The 26,659-nt window shown below is 43.4% G+C and overlaps 1 protein-coding gene across 1 annotated transcript in view; it reads right to left on the bottom strand.

The window, feature by feature from the left end:
• ass1 (argininosuccinate synthase 1) overlaps positions 1 to 9,079 on the bottom strand; it is a 145,502-nt gene extending 136,423 nt beyond the window's left edge. Inside the window, exon 1 of the mRNA XM_085965449.1 lies at positions 8,967 to 9,079. Coding sequence (XP_085821575.1) covers positions 8,967 to 9,074 — 108 coding nt within the window. The 5' untranslated portion in view covers positions 9,075 to 9,079. The remainder of the gene's footprint in view (positions 1 to 8,966) is intronic.
• Positions 9,080 to 26,659: the final 17,580 nt, after the last annotated feature.

Genomic DNA, 26,659 nt, shown 5'->3' with positions numbered 1-26,659 from the left:
AATCCTTCCAAGTTAAATTTAAGATGGTATCTGTCGGCCTCTATTCCTCAAGTACATGCAAAGTGATGAAGATTCAAAACAGAGATGGGTGCATTAATACTGGGAATATTCATGAATGAAGACTTTGAGAGAAAACCTAAAAGTTATATTCTTGATAAGAGAACCGCTCAGACACGGATTCTAACAGAATTATTGCTCAAACCCTTGGAATTTCTACGAATGTATTAAAAATATTGAATGAGGCTATTAATAGCAAAAACACAGATGCTGTTGTGCATGAGTAAAGAGGACATCTCTATACATATATGGTGATGTGATATACTTAGCCAATATTCTTTAGAAAGGATCACATTTCATCTCATTGAAGTGCTTGTATGTTAAGACTATAGATATGCAAAAAACATAAAAACAGCTAGAGTGATTAGAATGCTAGGGAGTAGACTAACCAATCCTCAATCTACCAAAGGAGGAGGAAGAAAATAGGAGGAGATCACAGATCATATAGCCTACATCTTTATTTATTATGAATATCCATTTTACAGCTATTTTCAGCTGGTGTGGTTCTGACAGCATGGTGCCACTAACTGTCAAAATGCCTTAATCCACACTAAGTACATCTGAGTCTTAGTACTTTCTTTTAAACTTAGTAGCTTAAGTTTTTTGTTTTTCTACCCTTCGTACAAATAAATATTATATTGGGTCCCCAATGTGTTTATGAAATGAGAAGGCAACATTAGTGTGTTCAGTGCATTACGGTGTTTAAGATCTAGATTGAATATAGTGATGCACAAGTTGTTCAAATACAAATGGAAAATGATTATACCGTGTGTAACATTTATAATTTATAAACAGTATAGTGGTTTCTTTGATGCTGAGTATTCCAAGTTGGCTGCAGTAAAAAGGTGCAGCCATTAGCTCTTATGATAACAGAAGTTCTTTCATCAGGTAAAGTAATGACAATTAAAAGTTAACTTATAGTAACTGATGTACAGTACTATCACAAAATGTTGTTAAAACTTCTTATAAGTTACTAGCGTCAATTTCTACGGGAAAAAAAATGCTCAATTACTTGCTCCAGGGTAGACTATTTTTACGCCCATGGTGTAGAGCTTTGGGCATCAGGAATGCACATGAGAAATTCTGGCCTGGAGGTCAATGGTCCCTGCAGTATTTTCCATCCATTAAGATTAATGAACACAAAATCTTGCAAGGCCAACTGATCTTTACATTCAAATTCCTAGTATGCACTTCTGGCAGGTGACACTCCATTCTAGGACAACCAATTCACAAAATTACCCCATATGTTAAGATTAAAATAGGTCAATAAAGATCAACAATGGGCATGAAATCTACAGTACAAAAATTCAAACATTTATCATTTTGCAAATAAAGCTCTATACATTATGTTACAAACAACTATAAACAGGCTACAAAGACCTTTAATTGCCAGATGGAAATGGAAAGTTTTGTTTTTCTGAAGGAAGAAACCGCATTATAAAGCAATTACTCGAGACCGTGAGCATTCACAGGCCTTCCGCAACCAATCAAAATTCTTTAAAAAAAATTACAGATAGGATATTTGTGGACTAAACAAATTTAAGGGCCATCTTTAGAACTATAATGTTATAATCTTTTCATAGCTCCATCAATAACTCAACAAGATTTGAATTACATAGGGAAAACCCCAAGAGGTTATAGGAGTCTGCAAGCACTTCAGACACATTAGCCAAAGGAGACAGTTGCTGGTTAAGGCCAGTTGCTGGTTAAGGCCAACACCTTTTGAGGCCAAAGCTGAACCAAGGTTTGGTCAAAAAAGAGCTATGGGACTGGAGGGGGGGGGGGGGGCAAAATGTTCAATCTTCAGTAGTTATTGATATAAAGGCTAATCCTTCCACAGCAGGTGATATCACAGAAAGGGCATCATCCAAATCGAAGGATTTTCCAGTTCTAATTTTAGTTCTCAGCTTGAACTGGCATTTCATTCAAGAGCTCTCCACAAGATTTTTCTGGCAATGTTTAATAGGGGTTCTTAGCTACCTATGCCAGCTGGGCCAATAGAAAAACTACTTACTAAAAACACAGCAGTTAGAACATTCATATGACATGTGGGGGAGTGAACAAAATGAGAAAAGCTGCTGATCATTGGTTTGTGGATAGGGCTTTTATGCAGTGCGGCAGTGGTGACGTTTGCAACAGTGCAAGACTCCAAAGATAGAAAAAAAGCTATTGCAGTAATCTTTCTCTCTAGCTGGATGATGGGTTTATCCTAAAGTTACGTAGCGGATATGAACAAGCAAGAAAAAAATAATGAGTTTTAAATGCACACTAAAATTTAATTGCGCAATTACAACATCAAGGTGGAGCTTTGGGATTCATTAAGCAGACAGTTTCACCTAAATAGGTTAGTCTAACTGTACAGGTTCCATTGCCTGCAGCTCAGACATTTCATAATATGCTGCATCATTTATCTACCAATTGCTTAATTCATGTAAATCTTTTTGCTAATTATTAACTATATAGTCCATCCCTACTGCTCTCTCTATTTTAGCCATCTTCATACTTTGTTATTTTGGCTCAGTTGGGAGCACACTTGCCCGAGGCAGAAGGTTGTGGGTTCAAGGCCTCGCTCCAGGGCTTCATTGCAATGCTGAGGAAGTGTTGCACTGCTAAAAGTTCTGTCTTGCAATGAGACATTAAACCAAGTGGAAGCATTTAAATTTTTAATGTGACTCACACTGAATCCATAAAATGCATTCAAAGAAATGGGAAATAATGCAGGGCGCAGTGGATGAGAAAAAATGTATTAAAAAAAAAAAAAATCACAATAGACATAAACTATCTCAAGGCACTATTCAAAGAGCATGGTATTCTACCAGTGTCCTAACCAATATGCATCCTTCAAATGAACATTACCAACACATTAGCTGAACACCAATTTCATTTGCTGTTACAGTAGTAGGACCTTGCTGTGCACATTATTGGCTATTACGCTGGCCTACAGTGACTGTACTTCAAAAACATTTCAATATTTGCCCGTGCAGCACTTTGGAACATCCCAAGGATGGGAAAGGTGCTATATAATTGCATTTTTTTCTTCCTAGCTTAGAATTACTTTCTGTACCCAAGTTATTTGTGTAGATAAGGAACAGCACAGTCCAAGCAATGATCCCTCTGGTACTCCACGATACCTACCCAGTGCAACTACCAATAGGCTACAAAGAAAAAATGAAATGAAAGGATTCAGATCGTATCATGGATCATGAATCCAGATAGTTTGTAAACTGGAAAATTACATTGATATTATTACCAACTCTTAACGCTCAATTCACCTGCAACTCAGACATTCATTATATGCTGGACCGTTTATCTGCCCAATTGTTTAACTGATGTAAATGTTTTTGTCAGGCAAAAGATCATAGATTTGCGTGTTTTTTTTTACCCTGCCTTCCTAGAAATGCTGACTCATGGCATGGTAGAGCTCCACAAATACAGACAACTCTCTGGCACCTCACCCCAAGTGAGCATTCTTCATGCATGAACCTTGACAGTAAGTGTTGACAAATTATTCTACCATTGGAGGCGTAACAGCCAAGATTATGCACATATGTTTTTACACACACACACACGAAGAATGAACTAGAGACAAAAAAAATCAATAATCGATAAAATGAATTGTTTATGCAAAAGAAAATGGGACAAGTCTTTAAAGTACTAGAATATTGCCCCTTCACTGATTGAGATTGTCCATTCGCAGGTGCTACAACTTCCAGTTGATAAGCAATGCCCTCCCCGGCCAGTATTACGTTAGGCACAAGAGGAAGTGGGACCAGGGGAGCAGCCTCTCATGGTTTATATGATGTCAATTCAACCATTTGCCTGCCTTGCAATACATTCACTATTTGGATGATCTTGTAGCATGACTTGGATGTGGCACTGGCATATTCAGGGAGATCACTACTTGGTTGAGCCTCTTCACTCAGGAAAGGCCCACCTACACACAAAAAATCTGGGAAGTGCAGCAGAACTCAGGCTCTAGAGAAGTGCAGGGGAAACCAGTTGGAGGCATTGCTAATGCACAGTGGCCAATTACATGGGTAAGTTTCGAGTTTTATTTTCCAGACTAATTGAATTTTATTTTTAGGTGTTGGTGTTATAAATGTCATTTATAGAATTATATATTCATCCAGGTCAGAAATCCAAGGTGGCAGCTGAAATCAGTTTGAAAAAATTAAATTGGACAATATGATTGGTTTATTGCATGCCTGCTGCTGCTGCTACCAGGTTAATATCTTTAAAAATAATTTGAGCAATTTAATTGGTTGGTTTTGATCATTACTAATAGGTAGCTTTCCTGAACTATATTTGAGCAACTAAGTATGGCTATGTGTTAAATTAACTGATAAGAAAAGCACAATACTTGGCTAATTGGGCTGTGGACAAATTTAATACATGGTACACTGTACATATGATTTTAATTATATAGATGCGAAAGGGGTAGAAACTTAAAATTGTCCTAATTCAGGTCACAAGCAATGTGCCCCGTAATTTATTTTGGGCTGCATGGCCCATTCAAAAGTCTGCGCATGCATGGTTTTTTCAATTTAAAAGCCAGCTCACCAGCTGTGCGGGACCCCTGGAGCGCTGCGTGGCTACACAGCTTAAAGGGAACACTGGTCACAAGTAAAGAAAGATCTTACAATGATATAGCACCTTTCACAACCTCAAGACAGCCCAACACATTTCACAGCAATGAAGTCCTTTTTTAGTATAGTCATTGTTGTAATATAGGAAAACACAGCAGCCAAATTTCACACACTGCCATGTCCCACAAACAGCAATGGGATAAAATGAGCAGATAATCTGTTTTAGAGAGGTTAGTTGAGGGATGAATGTTGGCCAGGACACCAGGAGAATCCCCCAGTACCATACTGAAATGTCAGCCTAGATTAGTCTCTGGAGTTGAGCTTGAACCCACAGCTTCTAACTCAATGACGAGTGTTACCACTGATCCAAGACTGACACCTAGGGATAGAATTCTGGCCAAACACTTTTGCCAGGGCTCAGCAGAGCCAAATGGTGGCAGGTCAGCTGTGAAATTTAAAATGATTGTCAGCGGGTCGGGAACCTGCTGTCAAAACGCGCACACCTGCATTTCAGAATGTCGGGTCTGCCAGCGCAGAGCAGACCCAACAGGTAGCGGCGGGGGGACTCAATTCAAATCAGTAGTGGCTTGTTTACAGCCACTTAATAATGATTTTTTCCCAGCTTTTTAACTTTCACATGTCTCCCATGGGTTTCCCGCTGTGCCTAGACCGCATCAGTGAAGCTGCGGCGGGAGGTCAGTGGCCGTTGAATCAGCTGATGAGTTGATAGCTTCAAATGACAACTCAAAGCTCCCAGCTGATTCAGGTATCTTCCCTTAAGCACTAGTATCTCTAAACTGCATTCTCACTACAGATTCAGGATGCTGCAAGTCTTTACACAAGTCTCCATCCAGTTTGACCTCATTATCTATCCCACTATTGACAGATTGCTTCCGTCATCCCTACTTCAACCTACCATCTATTCCAACAGCATGGGTGCACTTTATACTCTCTCACCTTGGTCCTCAGAATTCCACCACGATCAGCCCCAACACCAGCATCACCAGGCACACCAGCAGCACCAACAACCTTCTCCGCAATTAAACAACCACGCCAACCTTCTCCGCAATCAACTGATACTGCACAGGGCATCAGCACCCAAGCACATTGCTGCCCGGAACGCCAGGGATGGTCTCACCATGGCCACATTTACTTCACTTGATGCTGCACACCCTGGCTGGCACATGATGCGCTAGGTTGGCACCACCCCACACCAACCACATAAAGCATCCCTACAATGCTCAAGCCATTTCGTTCACATTCATCAGCATTGCGGGGGGTACCGTTATGTCTCACCATTCACTACAACTCACTAAGCCACTTCCAAAGGTGCACACAAGTCTGTCCAAGAAAGCAAAGTGTTGAAAATAAAGATTTCAATGTTTGACAGCACATTAACAGAAACTTCACATGAACATTGGCTAAAACACACAAGTGCCTAACCTTGTGTGTTGTTAGTTGGTATGATTGGACTAGGATGAGGGCGAGTGTGAGGAGTGGCTAGTGAGATGGGGAAGTGATAATGTAGATAGAGAGGGATGGGTGGAGGTACATGGTAAGTTGGTGTGAGTAAGGATGTGCAGGAGTAGGTTAGGGAAGACAGAGTGATGGGGATGTGATGAGTGGCACAACAGGATGAGGTTGAGTGTGGCTTTGCAGTACCGTTTCGTGATCTGAGATCATTGAAAGCTTTGCACCACTGCAGCCTGGTCCTCCTGACAACATCCCTGCTTGTGCCCTCCTGTGCAATGTGCAACTAGGCTGCGTTGGTCTCCTGGCGAGGTCTCTTCCACCCATGGGAAGGGAAGAGAACCTCCTTGCGTGCTGTGACTCCCTCCATAAGCATATGGAGGGAGTTATGGGAGAGCCTGGGTGCTGCCGTGCACCTCTGTGCAGTGCTCGTCAGTGTTTGCAGCACCTCAATGCTGTAGAACACTGACAGCACAAATGTCAAAGTAAATTTGCGCATGGTCCCTTTAAGGAAGCTGACTGATGATGCATCGTAAATGACGTCATCAGACCCGCTTCCTTCAACTGGCCAGGAAACTCACTGGGTGGGCTTAACAAGCCCAATCAGGGGAAAGTCATGTCAGAGGCCGGGATGGAGCCTACAGCAAGGCCGAGACCCGCCACAGATATCGCCTGTCACGGACCCGCCGAGGTAGGGAAAATCGCAGCCCTGGTAGCTGCTGTATGGCACAAAGTAGGTTAGAATATTATCTGTGATAGCTATTAATGGGACTTGAAAAAGGAGATAATGACAAGTAAAAATAGTGTTCTTTTATAAAGGTACTGAGGTTCATTAGAGACTCAAGGAAAATAATTTAAAAAAGTTTTTCCAGTTATTTCCCAAAGATAGTTTGTATCAATGCTAAAAAAAATTGATATTTAGAGTACTGTGGAACTGTTCAATCAAACAATACAAATTTTCGGGGAATTGCGCATATCTGCAAGAGAACTAAAAATGTGCTATTACATTCCAACCTCACGTGCTGTATGCAAATCAACATTATTCACAGTAAAAATACATCTCAAGTACTAAGTACACACGAGGGACGCCATTCAGCTTGTCCTTCCACAGAAAACTACAAGCCCACCCATCCCACCAACCAACTGCCCCCTTGAATGGCTCGAGTTTTAGCATCCACTGCTCTATATGGGAGACCGCTCAGGTATTAATCATTCTGTGTGAAGTGTTTCCTAACATCAGTCCTGAACTTGTCTTTCACCAGTTCGTACACATGTCCCCTTGTCCCAAGTCATGCATCAACATGGAATAGTGCTCAGGATTAACCTTCCCTATTCTATTTGGTATCTTGTACCTCTGTAAGGTTGCCTCTCATTCACCTAATTTTAAGGCTGAAAATTCCAAAGTGTATCTAATGTTTCCTCATAACTCAATCCTCCGACACCAAGGATCAACTTGTGGCCCTTTTCCCTGTCACATCCAACTCTTGAATGCTTCCCTTTGGCATCAATGACCAGAACTGAATGCAGTATTCAAGCTGTTGCCTGACAAGAGGACTATACAGAATGACAACTGTAGACTTGCACGTGACTGATTTGCCGATATAGCTTAGCATTCTGATTAATTTGTCGTTTGCTCCTCTGTCATGACTGGACATAGTCAGTGCTGAGTCTAATATCATTCAGAAACCTCTCTATACCTTACACTAATCTATTTTATTTTTATCTGCAATAGTTCTGCCCACTTGCAAATTTTGTCTGGGTCCTTCTTACATAAAATGTACAGTACAGAAACAGGCCATTCAGCCCAACTGTTGAGCTCTCTGGCTATGTCACAAGACTCTACTAATCCTCTTCCCCCCCACCTCCCCCTTTCCCACCCCCCAACAATGTGGTGATGGTGTCTGCAAAGTTGACTGACTTAAAAGTGAGTCGCTGAATTCAGTTTGACTGCTACCTGGTGCATCCGATTAAGTACAATTCTCCAGGCCAACATTACTCCCCCAAATTACTCAGACTGGAGTTGTTCCACTAAAAGTGCAAAGTATTTTTTACTGTGAATACAAATACTTCAAAACAATTTTACACAGCGATTTATGGTCTCTAGCACCATGCAAATGTGAGCATTCTTTACAAAACCCTCCTTAAGCTTACCTTTTGACAGCATATTTGACCACCTTCGCTAATGTCCCTCCTACTTCTGTCCAACTGTGAAGTGCTTGGGACATTTTGCTACATTTTTTTGATGAAGGAAATACACTGTTGGTCCCGTCGTTCACAAATGTCCCATATGCCCTGTTGGCCTAGCTGCGCTGTTATCAGCTCCAACTTCCAGGGCAAAACATTTGTGAGCTTAAGGGTGCAGGAAAAAGCCTAACTAACCGGGCATGCTGCGAGATGACCTGCTCCAGCAAATTCCAGCCCATTAGCTTGTGAGGTAGAAACGAAAAGAACTAAAGTAACACCATGAGCCACAAAAATAATCAGTTTGTAGATTTAAGAATTGATTTGGTGTTATTTTTTCTTGACATTGGTCATCAAACAAGAACATTGCTCTCATCACAATCAATGCTTTACATTTTGGAGTTTTAAAATCTAGATATACTACTTTCAGCATCAATGACCACTCCCATAATTGAACTCTGTGTCTATTACAAAGTCAATAATTCACGTTCCTTGTATTCCACTGCAACCACCTCCCTCGCACTACCAGTCAGTCAATGTAAAAATCATTTTCAATAGTTGTTAAATTGCCAGGCAAGACAGTCAATTCACCATTTTAGAATGCTGGGCCAATCTTAGTGGATGCAAGTCACAGCACGCATTAATAATAAACCAACGCAAATAGATTCTTACCAGATATGCAACAATATCATATCCTTGTTCCTTCAGCCAAACCAGAATACACGAGGTATCCAACCCACCACTGTAGGCAAGAACAACTGTGCCTTTGGATTGAGACATTGAGCCTTTAGGAATCGAGAGGAAAAAAAACACAAGACTATTAGACATTGCTACAATTGGCAAGGGAATTGCACAGAATAACTTCTTCTGAAAATATTCAGCTTATTAATATTAATCTTATGAAAGTCACCGCTGACCGGACCCCCAAATTGCTGAGGGCAGTGTCCTAGGCCCAACCATCTTCAGCTGCTTCATCAATGACTTTCCCTCCAGCATAAGGTCAGAAATGGGGATGTTCGCTGATGACTGCAGCATTCAGTGCTATTCACAACTCCTCAGATAATGAAGCAGTCCATGCCCGCATGCAATAAGATCTGGACGACGTTCAGGCTTGGGTTGGAAAGTGACAGGTAACATTTGCGCCACAGAAGTGCCAGGCAATGACTATCTCCAACAAGTGAGAGTCTAACCACCGCACCTTAACATTCAACAGCATTACTATCACCGAATCCCCTACCATCAACATCCTGGGGCGTCACCATTGACCAGAAACTGAACTGGGCCCGCCACATAAATACTGTGGCAACAAGAGCAGGTTAGAGGCTAGGTATTCTGCGGCGAGTGTCTCACCTCCTGACTCCCCAAAGCCTTTTCACCATCTACAAGGCACAAGTAAGGAGTGTGATGGAATACTCTCCACTTGCCTGGAGGAGTGCAGCTCCAACAACACTCAAGAAGCTCGACACCACCCAGGACAAAGCAGCCCACTTGATTGGCACCCCATCCACCACTTTAAACGTTCACTCCCTCCACCACTGGCGTACCGTGGCTGCAGTGTGTACCATCTACAAGATGCACTGCAGCAACTCGCCAAGGCTTCTTCGGCAGCACCTCCCAAACCCGCGTCCTCTTCCACCTAGAAGGACAAGGGCATCAGGCGCATGGGAACACCACCACCTCCAAGTTACACACCATCCTGACTTAGAAGTATATCGCCGATCCTTCATCGTCGCTGGGTCAAAATCTTGGAACTCCCCCCCCTAACAGCAATGTGGGAGTACCTTCACCACACAGACTGCAGCGGTTCAAGAAGGCGGCTCACCACCACCTTCTCAAGGGCAATTAGGGATGGGCAATAAATGCTGGCCTTGCCAGCGACGCCCACATCCCATAAACGAATTTTTCAAAAAATTTAATATACTGTATTTGCTGCTCACAATTCGGTCTCCTCTACATTGGCGAGACCAAACGCAGATTGAGTGATCACTTTGCGGAACACCTCCATTCAGTCCACAAGTGTGACCCTGAGCTTCCAGTCACCTGTCATTTTAATTCACCGCCCCACTCCCACTCTGACTTCTCTGCCCTTGGTCTCCTACACGGTTCTAATAAAGCTCAACGGAAGCTTGAGGAATAGCACCTCATCGTCTCGATTAGGTACTTCCTTCTAGACTCATAACCACCGCTCCCATTTTTTCGGACAGCAAGTGCTGGTAATGATTCTGCTGTTGCCATTTACACCTCCTCTAGACACATCTTTTATTTCTTTACTTGTCCTATTACCATCACCTTTTGCCTTGCACCATCATCCATTTTGTCATTTAATCGCTCCTGCCTTCCACCCCATCACAGACTCTCCCTTTTGTTCTTTCCTCTCCTCTCCCCTTTCCCTGCCTCTGTACTTGCTTAAAACCTGTTACATCTCTAACTTTTTCCAGTTCTGATGAAAAGTCATCGATCTGAAACAGAGGCCGCAATTTCACCGACCGAGGAAGGTCCAGGGCCAGTGTTGCAGTCACAGCGTGCTGTATAATGCAGCCCACACTCACCAAGTGATTTTCCGTTAATAGGGCTTGTTAAGCCCGCCCTGCGAGGTTCCCGGCCAATTAAAAGGAAGCAGGTCTGATGATGTCATTTGATGACGCATCATCAGCCGGTTTCCTTAAAGGGGCCATGCACAAATTGATTTTAACAGTTCTGCTGTCAGTGTTCTACAGCATTGAGGTGCTACAAATACTGACAAGCACTGCACAAAAGTGCACAGCTGCACCCAGGCTCTACATAAGCATATGTAGGGAGGTTCTCTTCCCTTCTCATGGGCGGAAGAGACCTCCCCAGGAGATCAACGCAGCCTGGTTGCACATTGCACAGGAGGGCACAAGCAGGGATGTCGTCAGGAGGACCAGGCTGCAGTAGCGCAAGCCTTTCAATTATCTCAGTAGATCACGAAACGTTACTGCCAAGCCACACTCAGCCTCATCCTGCTGTGCCGCTCATCACATCCACATCACTCTGCCTTCCCTACCCTACTCCTGCACATCTTTACTCACACCAACTTACCTTGCACCTCCACCCATCCCTCTCTATCTACATTATCATCACTTCCCCATTTCACTAGCCATCCCTCACACTCATCCTACTGCAAGCATACCAACTAACAACACACAAGGGTAGGCACTTGTGTGATTTAGCCAATGTTCATGGGAAGTTTCTGGTAATGTGCTGTCAAACATCGAAACCTTTATTTTCAGCATTTTGCATTCTTGGACAGATTTGTGTGCACCTTTGGAAGTGGCTTAGTGAGTTGTAGTGGATGGTGAGACATAACGGTACCCCCCCGCAATGGTGAGGAGTGTGAACAGAATGGCTTGGGCATTGTAGGGATGCTTTATGGTGTTGGTGTGGGGTGGTGCCAATCTGGCGCATCATGTGGCATCTAGGGTGTACAGTGTCAAGTGAAGTAAATCTGGCCATGGTGAGGCCATCCCTGGCGTCCCGGGCAGCAATGTAATCAGGTGCTGATGCCCTGTGTCCTGTGCAGCATCAGCTGATTACGGAGAAGGCTGGTGTTGTTGTTGTTGCTGCTGGTGGTGTGCTCGGTGCTGCTGGTGTTGGGGCTGATCTTTGTAGGATTCTGAGGACCAAGGGGAGCTATTTTCAAGGGCAACGATGCTGATGGAATAGATGGCAGGTGAAGTTGAGATGACAGAAGCGATCTGTCAATGGTGAGAGAGGTTGTTCCAATGAGGTGGCACTGGATAGAGAGTTGGCTCCAAACACTTGCAAGCTGCAGAAAGCTCAATATGTCTTCCAAATGCAGTAACCAACAGTTTCTGAGCTTTGAAAGTGAACAGCTGTAACATGGGATCTTTTATACAACTTTGGCAGCTGTCAGGTCATGAGAGAATTCAATACTGAATCCACTCACAGCATGCTGAGCTGACGTGTTCCCCGAGCAGCGGGTAACCCGTGGGGGAGCACGTAAAATTGAAATGTAGGCATAAAAGAACACTTAATTGGATGTTAACAATCCATTCAATGATGTCAATTGCCTCCCCCGCCGCTTGGTGTCGGGTCTGCTCAACGCTGACAGACCCGACACCTGGGAGACTCGCATGGTGGCGGGTTGACAGCGGGTTCCCTACCCGCTGTCAATCTTTTCTATTTTGACAGCGGGCCCGCCTCACCACCCGCCCTCTGAGCACCAGCAAAATTCAGCCCATTAACTCGGTTTCTCTCTCCACAGATGCTACTTGACCTGCTGAGTATCTCCAGCATTTTCTGTTTTTATTTTGGATTTCGAGCATCCGCAGTATTTTGCTTTTGTACAAGAAATAGATTGGTTGAGGGGTTTAAAGGGAGCATTCCAGAGAATAAAGCCAAGGCAACAGAAGGTCGTCAAAAAGGGTTAAGAAGGCCCGACTCAGAGGACCAAAGGGCACAATAGGAGAAGTCAGCTGGGAGAGGTTGTACAAGTGGGGTATGTCAAAAAAAAGGAAGGATTTGAAGATGAGGACAAGGTGTTGGAGAACAGGGAGCCAGTGTAGGTCAGTCAGGATGGAAATGATAGGAAGATAAGGCTTGGTGACAGCAGGGGAGTTTTGGATGAATTGCTCTTTCTGGAAGGTGATGGGTGGGTGGTCAGCAAGGAAAGCATTGGAGGATTGACTCTAGAAGTTCAAAAAATGCAGAGAAGGATTTGGATGCTGGCTGGGATGAGGTAGGGGCTCAGACAGAGGTGGCAGTAAACAGTCTTGGTGATGCATAAGACCAACTGTGGGTCGAACTGGACAGTAAGATTTCATGTGGCCTGTTTCAGCCGGAGCCAGTGGCTGGGAGGACAAATTGATTTAATTACAGTAGTTTATGCCAGGGGCCAGAAACAACAGTTTGGATCTTTTCAGGTGATAAGTTGGAGAACATCTTGGTTCATCCTTGGCTTCACAATAGGCAATCTGACAAGAGAGAGATTATCAATGGATCAAGGGAAGTGGTGTAGAGGTTGGTGCACTCAGTACATGAGGAAGAGAAAAAGAGGCACAGGATAGATATTTGGGGAACTCCAAAGGGGATTGCGCATGAAAAGGACCCTTTGCTCGAAATTCACTTGCTATGCTAAGAACTTCATGGTTTGTTATGGCTCTGTGGCACACTAAGCATTGCATTTATCCCTCAATTTATCAGATGATCTTCAATTCAGTTCTTTAAACAGATATTAAGTCAGCATTAACTGATTTTGTCAAGTCTATTTTATGCATATACTATTCTGCAAGGGAAAACATTTCTATTCACTAATCCTTTTTGAAGTTCTTTTGTATTAGTATCACCTCATTCTGTGATGATAATCGAAGAGAAATAATCTTTGTATAGCTACATAGATTTACACCTATTAAAAAGACCTTCCTCTTGTCTCCTTTGGATGATTTCCAAGGGGAAGAATTCAGTTGAGTGTACCTTTAATATCTTAGAGCCGAGTTCTAGGTTTACCAGTCACTTGTGTCTGAACTTCTGCCATTGCACCAATATACTTTTGAATGCAGAGTCTAAGTGTAGCACCTCTATTATTAAAATGTGAGTACTGTCTTGTCAACGGTATTGGCTAGTCTCATTGAGTTGTGGTTTTACAATTACATGCATGTATAGTATTCAAATATTATTAAAATGGTAATTTGCAAATACTAAAAAGACTAAAGTGGGAGAAGTCAGTCTTTATAAAAGATTATACTGTATTCAGGTACAACTACCCCATCCAGGGGCACAGTATAAAAATATTATACATACAATCAGATTTCTGTGGATTGGTTTTAATGATAGAAAATTAAATATTTTGAATACCATGACGTTTCAATTTTGTAATTTTTTCAATATTTCTCTTAACACAATTCTCCCCATTTCCGTTCCCTGAATTAAAAAAGATGGATTTTTTAAAATTCTGCAGTGAAACAACTGAGTATTGTATCACATGTCTGCATTATAATAACCAGTTCTTCCGCATTGCCACACAATTGTGAAAACTAGTAGGGTTGCAGAATACCCTGGCACAGCTTGAATGAATGAAAGCAACCAGTTGTTAACTTACAGTATCAGTTTACAGCAATAAACAACTCAAAAGAACATACTCCACCAGCTTTGCAAACCGTTAACAAATCTTCTTAAAAGTTTAAAACATACTATCTCAAAACGTATAAATCATCATTCACAACTGTCAGCCTTGGCTCCAAGTCAAAAGGTTGTGGATTCAAGCCCCACTCCAGAAACCTGAGCACATAATCTAGGCTGACACTTTAATACAGTATGAAGGGAATACAGAATTACTGGAGCTGCTGTCTTTCATAGAATTTACAGGACAGAAACGGGCCATGTGACCCAACTGGTCTATGCAGCATTTTATGCTCCACACGAGCCTCCTACCACCCTACTTCACCTAACAGAGTTAGCATATCCTTCCAACATTTCTCCCTCATGTGCTTATCTAGCTTCCCCTTAAATGCATCTATGCTATTCACCTCAACTACTCCCTGTTAGTTTTAACATTTTAGTTTAACACAAGATATTAAACCAATATCAAGATGTTACACCTACTTGCCTTCTTAGGTGGGCATAAAAGATGCCACGGCACTATTCAAAGAGTAGTGAAGCTCTCCCGGTGTCCTGGCCAACATTCATTCCTCAACCAACATCACCAAAAACAGATTATCTGGTCATCAACTCATTGCTGCTTGTGGGACCTTGCTGTGCGCAAATTGGCTGCTGAGTTTCCCTACATTACAACTGTAACTACATTTCAAAAGTACCTCAGCGGCTGCCAAACACTTTGGGATGATCAGAGGTGTGAAATGCACTCTATAAATGCAAGTTCTTTCTTTCACAAAAGTATTATGGATTTGTAAGGCCATTGGGCCCAAAAACAGATTGTCTGGTCGTTATCACATTGCTGTTTGTGGGACCTTGCTGTGCGCAAATTGGCTGCCGCGTTTCCCACATTACAACAGTGACTCCACTTCATTGGCTGTAAAGCACTTTGAGATGTCCGGAGGTCGTGAAAGGCACTATGTAAATGTAAGTCTTTCTTTTTATCTTAATTCATCCATCCATCCTCTAAAATGCACACACCCCACACCACCACCCCCGCAGCATTAAATTGTTTCTTATATGATTTTTGCCTATACTATCTTGAAGCTTATTCCAATGGTTGATCAATTTTGTGTTTACAAGAATTGCCCGACCCCAGTCCTGTCCTAAAATGACCTTATTACTAGTTGCGTCTCCTAGTTATACTCCTGCAGTTAAAATTTAATGGGGTCTGGCTCGGTGTATTGCCTGAAGTTTGAAAAAAAGACTTGCATTTATACAGCGCCTTTCATGACCTCCAGATGTCCCAAAGTGCTTTACAGCCAATGAAGTACTTTTGAAGTGTACGTCACTGTTGTAATGTAGGAAACGTGGCAACCAATTTGCGCACAGCAAGCTCCCACAAACAGCAATGTGATAAGGTCCACCTGTTTTAGTGATGATGATGGAGGGAAAAATATTGGCCGGGACACCGAGGTGAACTCCCCTGGCTCTTCTTCGAAATAGTGGCGGTGGGATCTTTTACGTCCACCTGAGAGAGCAGACGGGGCCTCAGTTTAACGTCTCATCCGAAAGACGGCACCACCGACAGTGCGGCACTCCCTCAGCACTGCATCAGGACTGTCAGCCTAGATTTTTGTGCGCAAGTCTCTGGAGTGGGAACTTGAACGCACAACTTTCTGGCCCAGAGGTGAGAGTGCTACCCACTCTGAGCCACAGCTGCCAAACGTGGCATCTGGAGTTGGAAAACAAACAAAAAAAAAGTTAAAGTCCTGCTAGGAGCACGTTTTAAGTCTATTGGTTTATCTTTCACTGCGGTAAATTGTAAAAGGAAGCAGTCTTTACAAATGACGGCAGGTTGCCCGGCTTCACAAAGTGGCCTGACAAGTTGCCTTTGGATCAGTTCTGCAATACCAGATGGGGATGTCATCATCGCATCTGCAATCTGGTGCTTTTTCCCCCCTTCTTTCCTGCTTTGTTTTTCCTAAAGGAAAAAGTTAAGACAATTCTGCAATTGTAAAAAAAACATCAACAACAACAAAAACAAATCTGTTGCACGTACTGGACTTTTACCAGTGGATTTACTGTTTGCAATTGGGATTGAATCGGCTTTGGAAAATAAATAAAAAAGCCACAATCATAATATATATATATACACACACATGCATGCATGCATGCATGCGATCAAGAGTTATGAATTATGATTTAAAGAGAAATCAAGGTGTCAGTTGAAAGGCTAAGATTTTTTTAAAAAGTGAGGTAGCTGAAATGATCAACTTTGTGCTTTTGTTTTTTGCTTCGTCGATTATGAGGTGTTTTTTATTTACCTGCGAGTTTTCCCTCTCACCGGATTTTATTATCTTCCCTCCGCGGCTCGCGCTGCGCCCGTTTTTGTTTTTTCAACCGCTCCGCTCAGCTCACGCCGCCGCGCTCCGTCTGCTTCTGCTTCTGCGCACAACTGGCCCTCGGCTCGGCTCTCCGATTATAAACAGTCCCCGACTGGGGGGGCGTGGTCTCCGAGAGATGGGGGCGGGGCCAGCGGGGCCGTGATTGGCAGCTCTAAGAGCCGTTCGCTCCTCCCCTCTTCTCTCTCGCTCTCTCTCCCTCTTTCCCCCCCAACCCCGCACCCCGTACGTGATGACGTCAAGTTCAACAATTTCAGATCCTAGATAACAACAGAAAATGCTGGAAATACTCAGCAAGCAAGGCAGCATCCGTGGAGAGAGAGACGGAGTTAACCTTTCAGGTCTGGGTCCCTTCTTCAGAGGCTCTGATGAAGGGTCCCAGACCTGAAACGTTAACTCTGTTTCTCCATGGATGCTGCCTGGCCTGCTGAGTATTTCCAGCATTTTCAATTCAATTCAATTTTATTTGTCATATATGCAGCAAACCTGTGTACTGCACATTGAAATGTTGATTTTTACGAGTCCTCCCAACATTGGAATAAATATGGCATAGCAATGATAAAAACACTAATAGAAATACAATAATAATAAATAAAACAACAGTAATAAATAATAATAAATTATTTGTTCATGAGTCTTATGGCCTGGGGGGTAGAAGCTGTTTCGAAACCTGCTGGTACGAGACCGTATGCTTCAATATCTCTTACCGGACGGGAGCAGGGCGAAGAGGTTGTGGCTGGGGTGGCTCGCGTCTTTGATGATTCTCAGGACCTTCTCCCGGCAGCTCTCGGGGTAGATTTCTGTTGTTACTTCAGATTTCCAGCATCCGCGGTATTTTGCTATTATATTAATTTCAGATCATAACCTCGGCCCCTATCATATATATATATATATTTTCTCTTTTTTTTAATCTACATTTCTTCCCTCCCACATGGCAGCTGCCCTTTATTCTGCCAGGGCCATTCACGCTTCATCCAGAGCCGCCCTTTGTTCCTTGAATATCTCTTAATGTCTCCCAATGTCTCGTAATCTCTCCTGCTTTCTATTCCCATCACTGACCTTCCCTTTTGTTCTTTCATCCCCTCCCCCTTTTCCCAGCCCCTACTTGCTTTAAAATCTATCCCTTTTCCTGTTTTTTTTCCAGTTCTGATGAAAGGTCTTCAACCTGAAACATAGAAGATAGGAGCAGGAGTAGGCCATTCGGCCCCTCGAGCCCGCTCCACCATTCAATGAGATCATGGCTGATCATCTAAATTCAGTACCCTGTCCCTGCTTTCTCCCCATATCCCTTGATCCCTTTAGCCTTAAGAAATATATCTAACTCCTTCTTGAATATATTTAATGAATTGGCCTCCACTGCCTTCTGTGGTAGAGAATTCCACAGGTTCACCACTCTCTGGGTGAAGAAATTCCTCCTCATCTCTGTCCTAAATGGCTTACCCCTTATCCAATTCCAATTCCAATTCCAATTCAAATGCTTTATTGGCATGAAAGTTTACAGAGAACCATATTGCCAAAGCTTACATATCAAGAAAGGTACAGTTTTCCAACATTCTGTAGGTGTCAGTCGATTTGACATTTGTTGGGTACATACAATATTACTTTTAAACAATATTAATTTTAAACAGTCTTTGTATCTCATTGGGTACGTTCAATATTAATTTTAAACAGTCTTAATTTTTAAACAGTCCTCAGGTTGTGACATGGTGTTACATATTTGGCCCCAAGGTATGGTCTGTCTCCTTCTCCCAGGACTAATCTTAATTTTGACAGGTCATCCAATTCCTTGAAATCTGGGGTTGTTTGGCTTAGCTTGTTGAATAATATGTTTCTTGATGTGTTGAATTTTTCGCATTTTAGGAGGAAATGCATTTCTGTTTCAACCTCGCCGGCCAGACATTGATCGCATATTCTATTCTCTCTAGGCTGCCAGGATTTCTTGTATCTGCCTTTTTCAATTTCCAGTTGGTGGTCGCTTAGTCTGTACTTGGTGAGGGTCTGTCTCTGTTTTGTGTCTCTGATGGTCGAGAGATAGTCTGCCAGTTTATATTCTCTTTTTAGGGCCCGGTAACATTCTAATCTGCTTTGGCTTTCGGTTATTTTGTTCCAATGTTCCAGGTAGGTTTCTTTGCATTGTTTGATGATTTGGTTCACTCGGATTGGTGTTTGGACGGCTGTGTTGGTCTGGGGCTGGTCAGGGTCCGGCTGGGTACTTAGTTTCAGTAGCAGCTGACTCAGGGGACTCTTTTCTGGGTTTAGCTCTTGGGTCTGAAAGGCTTTGAAATGAAGGGTGTCTGGGGAGCTAGATTTGAGGTGATTTAGGAAGTTTAGTGCTCGTTTTTGGATGTTTATTATCAGTGGGTATCTGCCTAGTCCGGCTCTGCATGCATTTGTTGGCGTTTTCCTTTGGATGCGAAGGATGCTTCGGCAGAATTCTGCATGTAGGGCTTCTATTGTGTGTTTTTCCCATTTAGTGTAGCTTTGGTGATTTAGTGGGCCCCATACTTCACTACCGTAAAGTGCAATGGGCAGGATTATGCTGTCAAATATTTTGAGCCAGATTTTGATTGGGATTTGGATGTTGTAGAATTTTCTTTTTATTGCATATAGGGCTCTTCGGGCCTTTTCTTTTAATGCATTCACTGCTATGCTGAAGCTCCCTGATGCTGTAATAGTTAGACCAAGGTAGGTGTAGCTCATAGTGTGTCCTATAGTGGTATCACTGAGAGTAAACTGGTATTTGTTTTCCTGACATCTGGGCCTTTTTTGAAAAATCATGATGTTGGTTTTCTTTAGATTTACTGTTAGAGCCCAATTTTGGCAGTATTTGTCGAGTAGGTCTAGTTGTTGCTGTAATCCCTGTTCCCTTAGACTGTGACCCCTGGTTCTGGACTCCTCGGCCATCAGGAACATCCTTCCTGCATCTAGTCTGTTTAGTCCTGTTAGAATTTTATAAGTTTCAATGAGATCCCCTCTCATTCTTCTAAACTCCAGCGAGTATAAGCCCAATCGACCAAATCTCTCCTCATACGTCATTCCTGCCATCCCAGGTATCAGCCTGGTGAATCTTCGCTGCACTCCCTCCATGGCAAGAATATCCTTCCTCAGATAAGGAATGTCTCTCAATGTCTCTTAATCTCTCCTGCTTTCTATCCTATCACTGACCTTCCCTTTTGTTCTTTCATCTCCTCCCCCTTTTCCCAGCCCCCACTTGCTTTAAAATCTATCCCTTTTCCTGTTTTTTTCCCCAGTTCTGACGAAGGGTCTTCGACCTGAAACGTTAACTCTGTTTCTCTCTCCACGTCCTGGCCTGCTGAGTTTTTCCAGCGTTTTCTGACGTCAACACGATGCTCCTCTGTGTCAATTATTTCATAAGAACATAAGAACATAGGAGCAGGAGTAGGTCATCCGGCCCCCTCGAGCCTGCTCCGCCATTCAATAAGATCGTGGCCGATCTGATCTTGGCCTCAACTCCACTTCCCAGCCCGCTCCCCATAACCCTTGACTCCTTTACCTTTCAAAATCTGTCTATCTCCGCCTTCAACATATTCAATGACCTAGCCTCCACAGCTCTCTGGGAAAGAGAATTCCAAAGATTCATGACCCTCAGAGAAGAAATTCCTCCTCATTTCCGATTTAAAAGGGTCCCCCTTATTCTGAAATTATGCCCCCTAGTTCTAGATTCTCCCACGAGGAGAAACATCCAGCCACAGTTCTATTTTTGGGGAGGATTGATAGATACATGGAATGTACAGCACGGAAACAAGCCAGCCACTCAGCCCAACTAGTCTGTGCTGCTTGGTGTTTGATAAAGTGCCACATAATAGGCTTGCCAGCAAAGTTGAAGCCCGTGGACTAAGAGGGAGAGGGACAGTGACAGCACGGGTCGAGAACTAGAGGGCACAGATTTAAGGTGATTGGCAGTAGATCCAAAGGCGACTTGAAGAAAAACTTTTTTTTACGCAGCGAGTGGTTATGGTCTGGAATGCACTGCCTGAAAGGGTGGTGGAGGCAGATCCAATCGTGGCTTTCAAAAGGAAATTAGATAAGTACCTGAAGGAAAAAAAAATTGCAGGGCTATGGGGAAAGGGCAAGAGATTGGGACTAGCTGAAGTGCTCTTGCAGAGAGCCGGCACGGGTTCGGCGGGCCGAATGGCCTCCTTTTGTGCTGTAACCATTCTATGATTCTATACGAAATTGGCTAAGTGACAGGAAACAGAGAGTAGTGGTGTATATATAAAATATAAAAACGAATTCACAGAAATCACAGAAATCCCACAGTGCAGATAGAGGCCATTTCGGCCCATCGAGCCTGCACCGACACATATCCCACCCGATCCCCGTAACCCCTACACCAACACATATCCCACCCTATCCCCGTAACCCCACGTATTTAATCCCCCTAACACTAAGGGTCAATTTATCATAGCCAATCAATCTAACCCGCACATCTTTGGACTGTGGGAGGAAACCGGAGCACCCGGAGGAAACCCACGCAAACACGGGGAGAATGTGCAAACTCCACACAGACAGTCACCCGAGGCCGGATTCGAACCCGGGTCCCTGGCGCTGTGAGGCAACAGTGCTAACCATTGTAAAAGCTTCTATTGGTATGTGAAAAGGAAAAGACTGGCGAAGGTAAATGTAGGTCCTTTACAGTCAGAGACGGGAGAATTTATAATGGGGAATGAAGAATTGGCAGAGAAATTAAATAAATACTTTGTTTCTGTATTCACGGAGAAAGACACAAAATACCTCCCAGAAATACAAGAAAACCAAGGGTGTGGCAAGAATGAGGAACTTAAGGAAATTATTATTAGTAAAAAAACAGTACTAGTAAAATTAATGGGACTAAAAGTCGATAAATCCCAAGGATCGGATGACCTACATCCTAGGGTTTTGAAAGAGGTGGCCATTGGGATAGTGGACGCATTGGTTGTCATCTTCCAAAATTCTATAGATTCTGGAACGGTTCCTGCAGATTGGAGGATAGCAAATGTAACCCCGCTATTTAAGAAAGGAGGGAGAGAGAAAACGGGGAACTACAAACCCATTAGCCTCACATCAGTAGTTGGGAAAATGCTGGAATCTATTATAAAGGATGCAATAACTGGGCATTTAGAAACTAATAGTAAGATTGGGCAGAGTCAACATGGATTATGAAAGGGAAATCCTGTTTGACAAACCTACTGGAGTTCTTTGAGGATGTAACTAGTGGAGTAGACAAAGGGGAACCGGTAGATGTGGTGTATCTGGATTTTCAGAAGGCCTTCGAAAAGGTCCCACACAAGAGGTTGGTGAAAAAAATTAGGGCACATGGAATTAGGGGTAATATACTAGTATGGATTGAGAATTAGTTAACAGACAGAAAACAAAGAGTAGTGATAAACAGGTCCTTTTCAGGATGACAGGCTGTGACTAGTGGGGTACCGTAAGGATCGGTGCTTGGGCCCCAGCTATTCACAATCTATATCAATGATTTGGATGAGGGGACTAAATGTAACATTTCCAAATTTGCTGATGACACAAAGCTAGGTGGCAGTGTCAGTTGTGAAGAGGATGTGAAGAGGCTTCAAGGGGATCTCGACAGGCTGAGTGAGTGGGCGAGAACATGACAGATGGAATATAATGTGGATAAATGTGAAGTTATCCACTTTGGTAGAAAAAACAGAAAGGCAGAGTATTTCCTAAATGGTGAAAGGTTGGGGAATGCAGATGCTCAAAGGGACCTGGGTGTCCTTGTACACTAGTCACTGTAAGTGAATGTGCAGGTGCAGTAAGCCAATAGGAATCAAAAACACAATTTCTAAATTTGCGGACGACACCAAACTGGGGGGGATAGTCAATACTGAGGAGGACTACAACAAATTACAGGAAGACATTAATAAACTTGCAGAATGGACATATAATTGGCAAATTAAATTCAACACAGATAAATGTGAGGTATTACATTTTGGTAGGAAGACTCAGGAGGTCACTTAATACTTGAAGGATGTGAGTCTGGATGGGGTAAAGGATCAAAGGGATCTCGGAGTACAAATACACAAATCACTAAAAGTAGCGACACAGGTTAACAAGGCCATAAAAAAAAGCAAACCAAGCATTAGGGTTTATTCCTAGAGAGATAGAATTGAAAAGTAGTGAAGTTATGCTAAACCTGTATCAACCTTGGTTAGACCACACTTGGAGTACTGCATACAATTCTGGTCGCCATATTATAAAAATGATATAGAGGGTGCAGAGAAGATTTACAAGGATGATACCAGAAATGCAAGGGTATACCTATCAGGAAAAGATGAACAGGCTGGGTCTATTTTCTTTTGAAAAGAGAAGGCAGAGGGGTGACCTAATAGAGGCCTTTAAAATTATGAAAGGTTTTGATAGAGTGGATACAGAGAGAATGTTTCCACTTGTGGGGAAGAGCAAAACTAGAGGCCATCAATATAAGGTAGTCACCAAGAAATCAAATAAGCAATTCAGAAGAAACTTCTTTACCCAGAGAGTGGTGAGAATGTGGAACTCGCTACCACAGGGAGTGGTTGAAGCAAATAGTATAGATGCATTTAAGGGGTGGTTAGATAAGCATATGAGGGAGTAGGGAATAGAGGGTTATGCTGATAGTTAGATGAGGAAAGATGGGAGGAGGCTCGAGTGGAGCATAAACGCCGGCATGGCCTGGTTGGGCCGAATGGCCTGTTTCTGTGCCGTATATCCGATGTAATCCTCTGTAATCTTGGCAACCAGGAATGGGCAATACATGCAGCCTTGCCAGCAACACCCACATCCCAAGAACATTAAATTTAATGCTCAATTCAATTTACACAGACAGTCAATCCTTCCGGAGCCCACCAGTCGCAGAAAATTGCTTATGAACCTGGGGGAATCAGGGTGCCTGTAGCCCAGGGCCACCTGGCCATGTACCAAAGCTCGCAATGTGGGCATGCAGTCGGAGGCACCCCACTTAGCAATATTGGGAAAAGTGTCAGGAGTGAAAGTTACAATCAACTGAAAGAAAGCGTTAAGGCACATTACTAAAACAATAATAAAAATGAAATAAAAACAGAAAATGTTGGAAATACTCAGCAGGTCAGGCAGCATCTGTGGAGAGAGAGAAACATATTTAACGTTTCAGGTCGATGGGCATTCGTCAGAACTGGAAAAGGTTACATAGAAACATAGAAGATAGGAGAAGGAGTAGGCCATTCGGCTCCTCGAGCCTGCTCCGCCATTCAATGAGATCATGGCTGATCATCCAAACTCAGTACCTGGTCCCTGCCCTCTCCCCATATCCCTTGATCCCTTTAGCCTTAAGAAATATATCTAACTCCTTCTTGAATATATTTAATGAATTGGCCTCAACTGCCTTGTGTGGTAGAGAATTCCACAGGTTCACCACTCTCTGGGTGAAGAAATTCCTCCTCACTTCTGTCCTAAATGGCTTACCCCTTATCCTTAGACTGTAACCCCTGGTTCTGGACTCCCCTGCCATTGGGAACATCCTTCCTGCATCTAGAGATGTAACAGGTTTTTAAGCAAGTGCAGGGGCAGGGAAAGGGGGGAAGGAGGGGCGGAAAGAACAAAAGGGAAGGTCTGTGATAGGGTGGAAGGCAGGAGAGATTAAAAGACAAAAGGGATGACAGTGATGGTAATGGGACAAGTTAAGAAACAAAAGATGGGTCTAGATGAGGTGCAAATGGGAATGGCAGGATCGTCAACAGCTGGCATGTGGGGAAAAAAATAGGGGCCGAGGTTATGGTCTGAAATTATTGAACTCAATGCTGTGTCCGGAAGGCTGTAAAGTACCTAATAAAATGAAATGGGTAGAACATTACAAGCCAGTTTCAAGCCAATACAGCGACACAGCAGTTTTCTTTTCCAATTAGAGGGGGCTCCGCTGGGGTTTTCCAGGGTGTAATTCCTGGCAAGGTTGTGGCTGTAAATACGAAACAGGAAGAGATGAAAAAATATACTAGAAGGCTTGGATTGTGACACACCCAAATATACTGAAGTTAATTATTTCCACATGTAATTCATTCTCTCAAGGTTTCAAGAGAAAAAAAATGGAGAATTGGACATAAATTGAAGTGGCGGTGGAATCAGTCCAGAATTGCTTAAGGTCAGACAATTGAAAAGAGTAAAGTATTTTTATGGAAAAATAGTCACTTTGATTGTGAAACCACTGAAGTGAATAGTACTGGAGCTATTTTTAATATTATTTTCTTAACAGTGAAACAGAAAGTAATTTCCCCCCGCCTAGCCCACCAAGAAAGTGGTGCCAATTGAGACTTGGCAAGTCTGGGGTCCCAAGACCAATTTGCATACACACCAACCATCAGCAATTTTTTTTATTCGTTCCTGGGATGTGGGCGTCGCTGGCAAGGCTAGCATTTATTGCCCATCCCTAATTGCCCTTAGAGAAGGTGGTGGTGAGCCGCCTTCTTGAAACGCTGCAGTCCGCATGGTGAAGGTGCTCCCACAGTGCTGTTAGGGGGGAGTTCCAGGATTTTGACCCAGCGACGATGAAGGATCGGCGATATATTTCCAAGTCAGGATGGTGTGTGACTTGGAGGGGAACTTTCAGGTGATGGTGTTTCCACGGGCCTGCTGCCCTTGTCCTTCTAGGTGGTAAAGATCGCGGGTTTGGGAGATGCTGTCGAAGAAGCCTTGGCGAGTTGCTGCAATGCATCTTATAGATGGTACACACTGCAGCCAAGGTACACCGGTGGTGGAGGGAGTGAATGTTTAAGGTGGTGGATGGGGTGCCAATCAAGTGGGCTGCTTTGTCCTGGATGGTGTCGAGCTTCTTGAGTGTTGGAACTGCACTCATCCAGGCAAGTGGAGAATATTTCATCACACTCCTGACTTGTGCCTTGTAGATGGTGGAAAGGCTTTGTGGAATCAGGAGGTGAGACACTCACCACAGAATACCTAGCCTCTGACCTGCTCTTGTAGCCACAGTATTTATGTGGCTGGTCCAGTTAAGTTTCTGGTCAATGGTGACCCCCCCCAGGATGTTGATGGTGGAGGATTCAGCGATGGTAATGCCACTGAATGTCAAGGGCGGTGGTTAGATGCTCGCTTGTTGGAGATAGTCATTGCCTGGCACTTGTGTGGCACGAATGTTACTTGCCACTTATCAGCCCAAGCCTGAACGTCGTCCAGGTCTTGTTGCATGCGGGCATGGACTGCTTCATTATCTGTGGAGTTGTGAATGGCACTGAACACTGTGCAATCTTCAGTGAACACCCCCACTTCTGACCTTATGCTGGAGGGAAGGTCATTGATGAAGCAGCTGAAGATGGTTGGGCCTAGGACACTGCCCTCAGCAATTTGGGGGTCTGGTCAGCGCATTAATGTTTGCTGACAAAAATCAGCATGGACAAGGCCCCTCTCAGTACTGCTCGTACCCGAGTGTTGCACTAATGCAAAGTATTCTGAGTGTCGCATACTGTAGGCCATATTCACTTCAAGCAATAGTACTCAGGTAGGAGCGGTGAAATGGATCATAATGAAAGAAAGAGGAATGGATCACCATCAAGGGGTGCTGAAGCTGGGAGTGTTGCTTGGGGGAGGGTAAGAGAGGAGAACCTAAGAATGGCACTTTGGGGTTGTTGAGTCTGTGTTTACAAGTGCAGTTATATTGAATAACAGGACACAGACTACAGAAGTAAGTAAACAGGTCTTTAGTGATTGAGGGTCAGGGCTGAACTGAGGTACACTTTGCTCCGCAGGGTTTATAGACCGGTGTGGTCACCACCGGTACTACAATGTACAGGAGCCATCAAAAGTAGTCCATCACCTTAAGGTATCCTCTTAAGGTAGTACAGGTTACATACACTACAATTCCTCCCCTTTTAGCTTAACAGTGGACACCCCAATTAATACACT

Source organism: Somniosus microcephalus, chromosome 23, assembly GCF_052327205.1.
Source record: "Somniosus microcephalus isolate GS21.2 chromosome 23, FLI_Smic_1.0, whole genome shotgun sequence".
Taxonomy (NCBI): Eukaryota; Metazoa; Chordata; class Chondrichthyes; order Squaliformes; family Somniosidae; genus Somniosus; species Somniosus microcephalus.
Note: the sequence above shows the minus strand (reverse complement) of the source record. Positions and strands in the feature narration are given on the sequence as shown.